The following is a 9847-nucleotide window of genomic DNA, read 5'->3' as shown; positions in this document are numbered from 1 at the left end:
TGTGTGTGTCTATGTCTGTGTCTGTGTCTGTGTCTGTGTCCCTGTCGTGTCGTGTGTGTCGTGTGTGACTCTCGCAAGCTCGCCTCCCATCGTCCATCCATCGACCGAGTGCGAGCCATGCAGCGTCGAATGCAGCGTGCTCACAGTGCCGCTCGCAACGTCAGGTGTCGTCCGAGGATTCCTCTAGGGCCCCAGCACGAAAAAAGAAAGCGTCTTGAAACCCTATTCCACCGAGGAGCCCGAACCCGCAGCGTCGCGCTTTCGCAGTTCGTGGCCACCCCTCGACCGCTGCTGCTGCCATGCACAAGCTCCTCGCCACGGTCATCCTCGCCTCGCGCGTCGCACACCGGCCTCCGCTGCGAGCCGTGCTCGCCCGCGCTCCGCCACGCGCTGCCAGGCTCTACGCGGCTGCCGGCAGTGCGATAGAAGGCCTCGACACAGAGATCAACCTCGACGGAATGCGCAAGGAGTCGCAGCGCAAGCTTTACCGCGCGCAGAAAAAGGCGGCAAAGGCCCGGGAGCGCGCGGAGCTCTGCGACGCGCGCATGGAGGAGCTGCTCTCCGACGAGGACGCGGCGCTCGAGGCGCTCGAGGCGCTTCCCAACTGCGACGAGCTGCGCGCCGCGGCGGCAGCCGAGGCGGAGAGGGTGGAGCGGCTGGACTCGCTGGTCCAGGGCCTCAAGACTTGCACGGCTTCGGCCGACGCCGCCGACGCCACTCCGCTCGCGCAGCTGCTAAGCCTCGCGGCCGACCTCGGCGCGGCACCGCGGCCGGCGCCATCGCGAGGTCGGCCGCCCCACACGCCGGCTCGCCCTCGGCCGCAGGCGTGAGCGACCAGCCACCGGCTCGGCCACCGCCGAGACCGAAGAAGCCAAAGGGCCCGCGCGCCAACCCGCGCCTCCCCTACCCAACCCGAACCCGAACCCGTACCCGTAACACCTTACTCTAGGCCCGCGCGCAAAGCCGCGCCTTCCCTACCGCGTCTTCCGGAGCGAGGGCGGCGCCGAGATCCGGGTCGGCAAGCAGGCGAGATGCAGCGGAGATGTGGCCGAGAGGTTGTGGCCGTGATCCGCGCCTCGCGAGCGGGGAGGGCGAGCGTGTGGCGCTTGCCCGGCCAGGCGTCCGACAACGACGCCCTCAGCACCGACCCCCTCCACCGCGACGCGGACGACTGGTGGATGCATGCGGCGGGCTGCGCAGGTGCGCTGGCCAGGGACCGGCCCGCCTCGCGCGCCCCGAGTGAGCGAGCGTCGGCTGCCGCAGGCTCGCACGTCGTGATTCGCGCGGAGAGCGTCGGCGACGCGGCGACGCTGCCGCGAGAGGCGAGCGGGAAGGGCGGGGCCAGGGGTTAGGATGAGGGGAGGGGGGCATGAGCTCGCTGCTCCGCGGCAGGTGGAGCTCGACGCGGCCGTCCTCGCGGCGAACTACTCAAAGGCGGCGCGCTCCGGCTCGGTCGGCGTGAACCTGTGCCGCGCGAGGCAGGTGAGCAAGCCGGCCGGCGCCAAGCCGGGGCTGGTGCAGCTGTCGGGCGACGTGCGCACGCTGAGGCTCAACTGGAGGAACGAGAAGCGGCGGCTCGAGCGGCTGCGCGACGCGCTCGAGGGCTGAGCCTGGAGCTGAGGCCGGTGAGGGGCCCGTCTTTTACGATAGAGCATATGGGAGAGAATTAGAGCTGGTCCCACCGCCGCGCCTGTGGTCCTGCTGTGGTCTACGCCGGGGCGCACAGCCAACGAACGTACACACCGCCTGTGCACAGCGCCCCCACCGCCCGTCGAGGACCACACGACCGCCATGCGATCATCCACACGCGGGAAAAAAAATACGTGGCGGACGGCTAGGCCGTCCGCCGAGGAGACGCCCCTGGCACCTCAGTCTCTCTAACCGCGTCGACATTCCAGGATCGCGCACGCTGAGAGTCCGGGCGTGGCGACGGCCCGTCGCCGCCGGTGCCGGAGCCGTGCGGAGCCGCGTTGGCTGGTGCGCCGCCGCCGGCGACGCTCCGGGTCGACGGACGGCGCGGCTACTCCGCCCGCGTCGTTCTCCTCCCTCCGCCTCCGCTCCAACTCGCCTCACTCGCGCGCCTCGAGCTTCTCGCGCAGCTCCTCGGGCGTCGATCGGTAGAGGGTGCCGCAAAACTCGCATCTGGCCTCGATGACCTCGTTCGAGGTGAGCATCTCCTCGAGCTCCTCTCGCGGGATGAGCGCCATCGTCCGCAGCACGCGCGCCTAGAAGGGGCGGAGACGGCTCTGACAAGGCTCCCCGAGGGGTGCCGTCGTCCGCAGCCCGCGCCTCAGAGCAGGGGCACGACTCCGCCAAGCCGGCGACCGGCTTGTCGTCGGCGAAGACCGGCTCGAGTCCGTCGAGCAGCAGGTCGACGATCTCGCGCGGCCCCAGCCCCTCCCGCACCAGGCTGGTCGGCGAGCGGCTCGCCAGCTTGGCGATGTTCTCCTCGAGCCGCACAATCGACTCCTCCGCCGCAAACGGCAGCAGCTGCACGTACCAGCCCCCGCCAGCGTCCACCCGCACGCCCGCACTCGGCGGCGCGTCGGCGGCGGGCGGCTGCAGCTCCCCGCTCTCCTCCCTGCCCTCCGCCGCGCCGCCGGCGGCGACCGGCGACACGAATACGCCGGCGGCGAGGGCTCCCTGCCGCTGCTCCGACTCGAGCAGAAAGTAGTTGATGTCTTCCGGGATCTCGCCGGTCCGGATCTCGGTGATGGACGAGTACTGCGAAGGCAGGTCGGCGCCGGGAAGATGCTTCTGGCGCACCACCTGCAGCGACCCCTTGCCCACGCCGCCTCCCACGTCGAGCTTGCCCGCGCCGGTGGGCGGCAGCGTGACGGCGGGGTTGCCGACGTAGCCGCGCGACTCGAGCTTGCCGTTGGCGGTCGCCATGACGCCTCTCAGCGGTCCATCACCGTTGAACGTGACCTGGAAGGTCTCCTCGTCCTTGAGCCCGTCCGCGACGAGGAGCGTGCAGGTGAGCGCGCGGCCGAGCGCGGCAGCGGCGAGCATGCCGAGGCCCTGCAGCCGGGTGGCCTCCGCTACGAGCGGCGTGGTCACCACGGCCTTTGCCGATATGCTCCCGTCGGCGCTGACGGCGGTGGCCATCCTGCCGCCGGTGCCGGTCGCGGTCTCTACAGCGGCACACGCACGGACGAGCGAGCCACGGCCGCCCGCTATGCTGGCCAGAGAGCGCCGCCCCGCTATGCTGGCCAGTGGCGGCGCCCGGAGCGAAAGTGGCGGCGGCAGGCTGTGCCCGAGCGCGCAGAGGGTGGCGAGCACGAGCGACGGCATTCCCGTCCCAACCCGCTCTTCCAAAAGCCCACGACGCCCTGGGCCTTCTCCAGCCGCTGCCCTCGTGTGGAGGTTGCCAGGAACCGAAAAGAGAAAAAGCACCGAGTCGGAACCGTAGAACAGCGACTAGCACACCTTAAGAGTCCCAGAAACCCCGAGGAATAGGGAATCCCACACGACGTGTGATGCACGCCCTGCGACGCTGCGAGCGCTAAGAGACTATGGAAAGTTCACGTCATGACGGTTAGCCGCTGTCACGACGGTTAGCCGCTGTCATGACAGCTGCCAGCTGTCATACAGCAAACGACAGCGACAGTGACACCTACCTGTCACCAGCTGTCACCAGCTGTCACCAGCTGTCACCAGCTGTCACCAGCTGTCACCAGCTGTCGTTGCTGCTGTCGTTGCTGCTGTCGTTGCTGCTGTCGTAACCATCCCCGACTGGTCCAACTGTCACTGCTGCTGTAATTGCGCAGCTGTCATTCCTGCTGTCATTGCTGCTGTCATCGCTGTCGTTGCTGCTGCTGTGCTGTCATTGCTGCTGTCATTGCTGCTGTCATTGCTGCTGTCATTGCTGCTGTCATTGCTGCTGTCATGAGCACCCCCGCAGGACAGTGTGTGGTGCCACTAACGAGAGAGACAGGACACTCAAGATATAGATGCATGCGCGCGAGACCGCTCACTCGCACGCCTGACGCCACATGAGAAACCCTCTCAACAGTAGCCACGCACGGTCAGCAGCAGCGGGCGTTAGTCACAGAATCTGCAAAACCCTTGCCCTCCTTCCTCCAGCATGTGCCGTGATGGGCTCCAGCGCTGGTTCATCTGCCGCTCAAAAATCTCACGCGAGCGAACGGTGTCAATCCTCAGCCGCGAGGATTGGGACCTTGAAATCCACGATCACAAGCAAACGCGCAGAGCATTGAGCAACACACCTCGGGTTGAACCTCTCAAGGTGCATGCTGTCACCGGCAGTCTGCATGTGGATCGTAGACGATGACTATGGCTGGAATAAGCTCAAGTTCGTCACGAGAAGAGCTCCAATGCCAGCCAGCTGGCTATCCCACACGCTCGGCCGTCGGCGGATCAGCCCACTTTCTTCGTGTCAAAAGAGCGGCGACATGAAAGCTCCGAGCACACGCATGGTGCGCATGAGGCAAGCAGGTCAGGGCCTCTCGCCGGCTCCAATTGGCACCAAGTGGCACCAAGTTCCAAGTTCCAGCACACCAAGTGGGGCCGACGCAGGCGGAAAGATCACAAGCGCCCGTCGACTCTCTGAAAAAAATTTCTCAGGTCTAGCGCTATTCAAGGTAGACATATCCTCGAGACGTTTGCACGCCGCTATTCTTTGTCAAGACCTACACCGGCCAGCGCCGCTGGCTCCCCCTGGCTCACAACCCCATTCATTCACAGTGAATGAGACGAGGATCAAGGTGAGGCTCTATCGGGTCTTTTTGTGGCAGCACTCGCACCAGCACACCACACGCACCACCACCAGCACACCACACACCACACACCACACACAACGCACCCGTCCACAAGTGCACGTCCACGTGAGAGCACACACACGTCACACGCAAGAAGTGCCTTCTTACGGAGGCCGCTTGGTTGGCTCTGACCTCATGGCCTGCAGTCTTCACAGAAAGGCAACCTGCCATTGCTGATAGTTTGAGGTGAGCAATGGCATGCACATGCGCGCGTGTGGGCTGGAGGAAGGCACGGCGCGCGTGGCTGGCGTTCACTGTGCGAGTCAAAGCGCACCGGCCACGGTGGCCATTGCCGAGCCACAAGTGGCGTTGATCAGGAACTCTCATGTAGAGAGCTCTGCTCTGCTACAAGAAAGCAGGCTCACCCTACACAGAGAAATTCTGAGGCAGAGGAGCAGGAGTTTTGCAAAATGTGTGAGACGTACAAACGCTGCTGTGCATCAGGCGTTGAGAGCTACATCCACGCGCACCGGTGTCTTATTTTAGTCCATGGGGTGTACTGCACAGATGGGTGGGTGGGCGGTTGGGCCCATTCACGAGGGCTATGGCTGCCTCACGGCTGTGCCTGTGGCGCTGCCTCGCTGTCGCTGTCGCTGTCGCTGTCGCTGTCGCTGTCGCTGTCGCTGTCGCTGTCACTCGCGGGGCCCCGCGCTGACATTGTCACCGCCTGTCGTTGGCATTCACTGGCTTCACTGTCACTGTCACTATGGCTGTCACTGTTCCTGGTGCCTTTCACTCCTCCTTGGCAGCTGGCTGTCACCAGCTGTCACCCCAGCTGTCACCAGCTGTCACCAGCTGTCACCAGCTGTCGTTGCTGCCGTCGTTGCTGCTGTCGTTTCGCAGCCGCTGTCATGACATATTGACCACGTCATGACGGTTAACAGCCGTTTTAACCGTCATGACGTGAACTTTCCATAGTCTCTAAAGTGCGAGCGGCAAAGCGGGGCGGCGGGGTGCGCGCTGCGCGCTGTGCCTCTGTGTTCGTGCGTCGCCCATCTCTCCTGGAGATGCCTGCTCTATTTATATTCCCACGGCTCGCGGGGCTCAAGGGGCGCGTCGCGCCACTCGCTCTCGGTGAAACGTCGATACCGCAGAATTCTTTTTTGACATTACAACGGACGGGTTTTTGGTCACGGCAAAGAAGTTCACCTGCAGGTGCGATGAAGAGAGGGGAGTGAGGAGAGGCGTCGCGACGGGACGGGCAGGGTGATCGCCGCTTGGGACGCGCGGGCGGGCGCGCGGGCAATCTCGTCCGCCGTCGCACGCGCACACACAACAAGTGCCACGGCGAGGCGCCTTGTGAGAGAGGTGCAAACCATCCCTCAGACGGTCCTCGCGCAAACGGCGGTGTGGCGCGGGAGACCGCAGGAGCGAGAGGGGCGGGCCGGGGCCGGAGGGAGGCGGACGCGCGGGCGGGCACGCGGACGTCGAGGGTGGGGCACGGACGCGCCTGGCGCCAACCGCCTCGGCTCCGCACAGCAGCAGCCTCAGAAGCCGTCGCCCGCAACCCACAAAGCAGTCACACTCGGCGCCCACCCACCACCCACTCCCCACCCCACCCCCACCCCACCCCTTGCCTCCCAACGAGCTCGTGCGCAAGGTGTCGGCCTCGAACCGGCTCCCTGTTGTGCTCGGGGCTGATCATACGCTGGTCAATTGGGCATGTTGTAGAGTTGCCGTGACGTTCTTTGTGAGCCTTGCGCGCGTAAACCTGACGCGTCTCATTTCCTGTTCTCGAATCTTGCTTGACCAGTGTCTAAGTGTCGAGATCAATCTGTCGCTTGCCCCGCATCTCGAGCAGGGTCAGCTTCGCCTCCATCGCGCGATTGGTTGACCCAATGCATGGCAGCGGCCTGCCCATAAAACGAACAAAACTGAGTGTTAGAGTTGTTTGGTATTTGCTAAAAATCTCTCTCTAAAACGAAAGAAAGAAAGAAAGAAAACAGACACGCCAAACGAGGGATGGGACGAGGACAGGGTCCCCACCTGCACGAGCAGGATTTTGGAAGAACGATCAGGGGGACAGGTGGGGCTCTCCTGCTCCTGACAAGGGACACGACAGGCTCGCAGCGCGGTAAATAAAAAGAAAGAAAGAAAGAAAACACACAACCCAAGGGAGGGATGGGAGAACGGCACGCCGCCACCACACAGGGATTTTAAGGAGAGGAGTGTGGTGCGCTACCTAGCCGTCGCCCACCCTGGGGAGTCTGCCTCTTCGTATCTCTTTTCGCAGTCTCTCGCCGCTTCTCGCTGCAACCTTCATGCCGACGGCTCAGCCGAGTCGGGTCGGTAAAGCCCTCCCACTGTTCTTCGGTGGCACTGTCGCGAGACGGTTGGCCGATCGGAATCCATTAACTACTACGTGGAGTTCATCCCCTGATGAACGACTCATGGTCAGATTGCCCATCTCGACTGCCCGTTGTCAACATCACTAGGGAGATTTGATTGGCGCTGGCGCCTGCTGTTGACAAGTGGGATCATCTGGCTTCCGGAATACTTCCGCGAAGCTGCCCCCAGCAGGCGTTTGACCAAGATCCAAATTTCCCTACTCCAGTTGAGGCTGCCCTCGGACCCGAGAAGGTCTTTTCTCGCAGCTGCGAGACATGCTTTCTCGGAGCGGGGCATCCAAAACAACAGGGCGGAAGGGAGGGGTGACCATACGCGCAGCGCAGGAGGGGTGCCCCTAAGGGGGCACAAAGGTAGCTCAAAGGGGAGTGAACAAGACGCCGCACAGGCGACGTGCACGCTCGCCGCCTGCGCTCGCCGCGTCGCTCTCTCCCTCCCCTTCTTTGCTTGAACCCACCACCATCCCCTGTCACCTCCGTGTGTGTGTGCCTGCTGGGGGATCATCTGGCTTCCGGAATACTTCCGCGAAGCTGCCCCCAGCAGGCGTTTGACCAAGATCCAAATTTCCCTACTCCAGTTGAGGCTGCCCTCGGACCCGAGAACGCGATCGAGCCAACCACGGTTCCATATTTTCGCACGGGTTCGAGATCGATGTTGGCGTTGTCGCTTCTGCTCGCGGGAGCATTCGCCGCCGGCCTCCTGGCGACGCCCCCTGGCGCGTCGCTGCATGCGTCGTGCGCTCCGCGCCGCGCCGCGGCCGTGGTGATGGGCCGCAAGGGTCGGCCGCGCGCGCCCGGCGGCCCGGGCGGCGGCGCCGTGGGCGCGATGCCTCAGCAGGAGTTCCGCGAGCCGGACGCGCCGCCGGACGGCACGCCGCTCTTCTACCTCTACGCGCGCAACCCAAAGACGCGCGTGATGTGGTATCCCGTCTCGGTGCTCCGCGGCGACGGCCAGTCGAAGGGCCTCGTGGGAGCTTGGCTCGGGTCGCCGCTGGCCAAAGGCGTCTTCAAGGAGCGCCTCGACGAGGGTGTGGCGCGCTCCATCTTTGAGAGCGAGCGGCGGCTGACCGACATGGCGCGGCAACAGTATCCCGCAATCAAGAAGCTGCCCAGCCTCGAGTGGGGCTACAAGATAGTCGCGACCGGCGTGAGCACTGCGGTGGCAAAGGGCGAGCTGCCAGAGCAAAAGGTGCAGATGGTGACCAAGGAGCTGATGCAGCAGGAGTCGTGGGCCGACAAGGCGCAGAAGGCGGCCAAGTCCATGCTCGGCCAGGCGTGAGGGAGTGTCGTGTTGGGAGGCGGAGGGTTGGGCTCTTATACACGTATAGGGAGGCGACTAGGGAGGCGATGTGTGCGTGCCGCGTTGTAGTTCAATACTAACATGCCATGTCATGTTTCGGCGATTCTGCAGCATTTCCTACCGACTTGTAGCGTAGTCTAGAGGGCTCAGCCAGAGTCAAAGCCTCCCCTGTGCTCCTCTGAGTCTGACCTCTCTCGCGCGCGCGTTATACGGAGCCCCGCTCGCGCGCACCCGTCCGGCCGTGAGAGCTTGCGCACCAGAAACTACAGAACGCGTCTCGATCGGGAGAGCCAGACTCATCAGACACACACGACACACGCGCAGGGCGGGAACGCACATCACACACTTGCAACCAACTGTCCACTACAATAAGCAACATGCCGTGTACCTCATGCCCCCCCTCCCCCCCCCCCCCCACCCGCCCCGCAACCCTCTCCTGGCATCACACAAGGTACGCGCCCGGCCCGGGTACGTCAGCGGCCGCCTTGGTCGCGGGCGTCCACCGGCCACTGCTCGATGAGAAGGAGAACGACGCGCCCGAGGCGTTGCGAGACAGGACCTGCTTGCCCACGCCGTCCTGGAGCTTGTAGCTCGCTGGAGCAGGCGAATCGCGACCCCTACTCGCCGCCAGGGCGTGTTCGCGCGAGAGATACCGCCGCTGCTGGTTCTCGCGGCTCGATGTGCCGAAGCCGAAGGCCGGCGGAGAGGAGTGCGGCGAGAGAAACTGGCGTCCGACGGCGCACACGACTGGCTTGTAGATTGGGCCTGGCGCGCTGTGCTGTCGGGCAGGCGGGAAGCGCTGCGACGTTCCAAGGCGGTACCCCGGAGCGGAGCACTTACGAGAGTGCTGCTGCGACCCGAACGAGCCGGGGAGGCTGTACTTGGCAGGCGGCGACTCTGCGCCAGCCTTCATCCGTGCCATCTCCTCCGAGACGTACACCTTCTCCCCATCCTCGCGCGGCATGCTGCCAAAACCGTACGTTGCTGGCGACTGCCAGGAAGAGACTGACTGCCGCCCAAACGTGGCGTGTGCAGGATACGTGCCCGGCCCTGGCGTCGAGCACCTCTTGGCGGAAGGGAAGCGTTTGGACGTTCCAAACTGCGTCGCCGGTGCGGTGCGAGAGCGAGCCTCGGGCTGCGTGCCGACTGAAGACTGCACGCTGTACACTGGCCCTGGCGTCGTCGGATTCCCCGTCACCTTAGCATGCTCGCGCGAAATGAACGCTTTCGACATCTGCGATCTGGTGCTGCTTCCAAAGGAGAAGGAGGGGGCAGTGCGCCTCATTGAGAGGGGCTGCTCGCCCATCATGCTCCGTGTCGCGCTGCTCGAAGGCCGAGAAGGCAGGGACGACGCACTGCGGCTGGCGCTCCCACTTGTGCTTGGCCGTGTCACCATGAATGCGCGCTCGTTATGCAAAAGT

The 9847-nt window shown here is 64.4% G+C and overlaps 4 protein-coding genes across 4 annotated transcripts; 2 read left to right on the top strand and 2 right to left on the bottom strand.

Moving 5' to 3' along the window:
* Positions 1–299: 299 nt before the first annotated feature.
* Positions 300–1668, top strand: EMIHUDRAFT_460314 (hypothetical protein; the record flags this gene model as incomplete). Its single annotated transcript, XM_005793470.1, has 5 exons — positions 300–786; positions 950–1026; positions 1119–1200; positions 1264–1322; positions 1393–1668. The coding sequence occupies 5 exons, from the start codon at positions 300–302 to the stop codon at positions 1606–1608; spliced, it is 921 nt and encodes a 306-aa protein (XP_005793527.1). The 3' UTR covers positions 1609–1668.
* Positions 1669–2069: 401 nt separating this feature from the next.
* On the bottom strand, positions 2070–3108 carry EMIHUDRAFT_317418 (hypothetical protein; the record flags this gene model as incomplete). The annotated part of the gene is made up of 3 exons (XM_005793469.1): positions 2070–2225; positions 2326–2533; positions 2618–3108. The coding sequence occupies 3 exons, from the start codon at positions 3106–3108 to the stop codon at positions 2070–2072; spliced, it is 855 nt and encodes a 284-aa protein (XP_005793526.1).
* A 4670-nt stretch (positions 3109–7778) lies between these two features.
* EMIHUDRAFT_372733 (hypothetical protein) lies at positions 7779–8512 on the top strand (the record flags this gene model as incomplete). Its single annotated transcript, XM_005793468.1, has 1 exon — positions 7779–8512. One exon carries the CDS (start codon positions 7779–7781, stop codon positions 8403–8405), a length of 627 nt encoding a protein of 208 aa, XP_005793525.1. The 3' UTR covers positions 8406–8512.
* Positions 8513–8868: 356 nt separating this feature from the next.
* Positions 8869–9711, bottom strand: EMIHUDRAFT_250902 (hypothetical protein; the record flags this gene model as incomplete). The annotated part of the gene is made up of 1 exon (XM_005793467.1): positions 8869–9711. The coding sequence occupies one exon, from the start codon at positions 9709–9711 to the stop codon at positions 8869–8871; it is 843 nt and encodes a 280-aa protein (XP_005793524.1).
* Positions 9712–9847: the final 136 nt, after the last annotated feature.

This window comes from Emiliania huxleyi, assembly GCF_000372725.1.
Source record: "Emiliania huxleyi CCMP1516 unplaced genomic scaffold EMIHUscaffold_1003, whole genome shotgun sequence".
NCBI classification, from domain to species: domain Eukaryota; phylum Haptophyta; order Isochrysidales; family Noelaerhabdaceae; genus Emiliania; species Emiliania huxleyi.
This window is presented reverse-complemented; position numbering and strand designations above follow the sequence as displayed.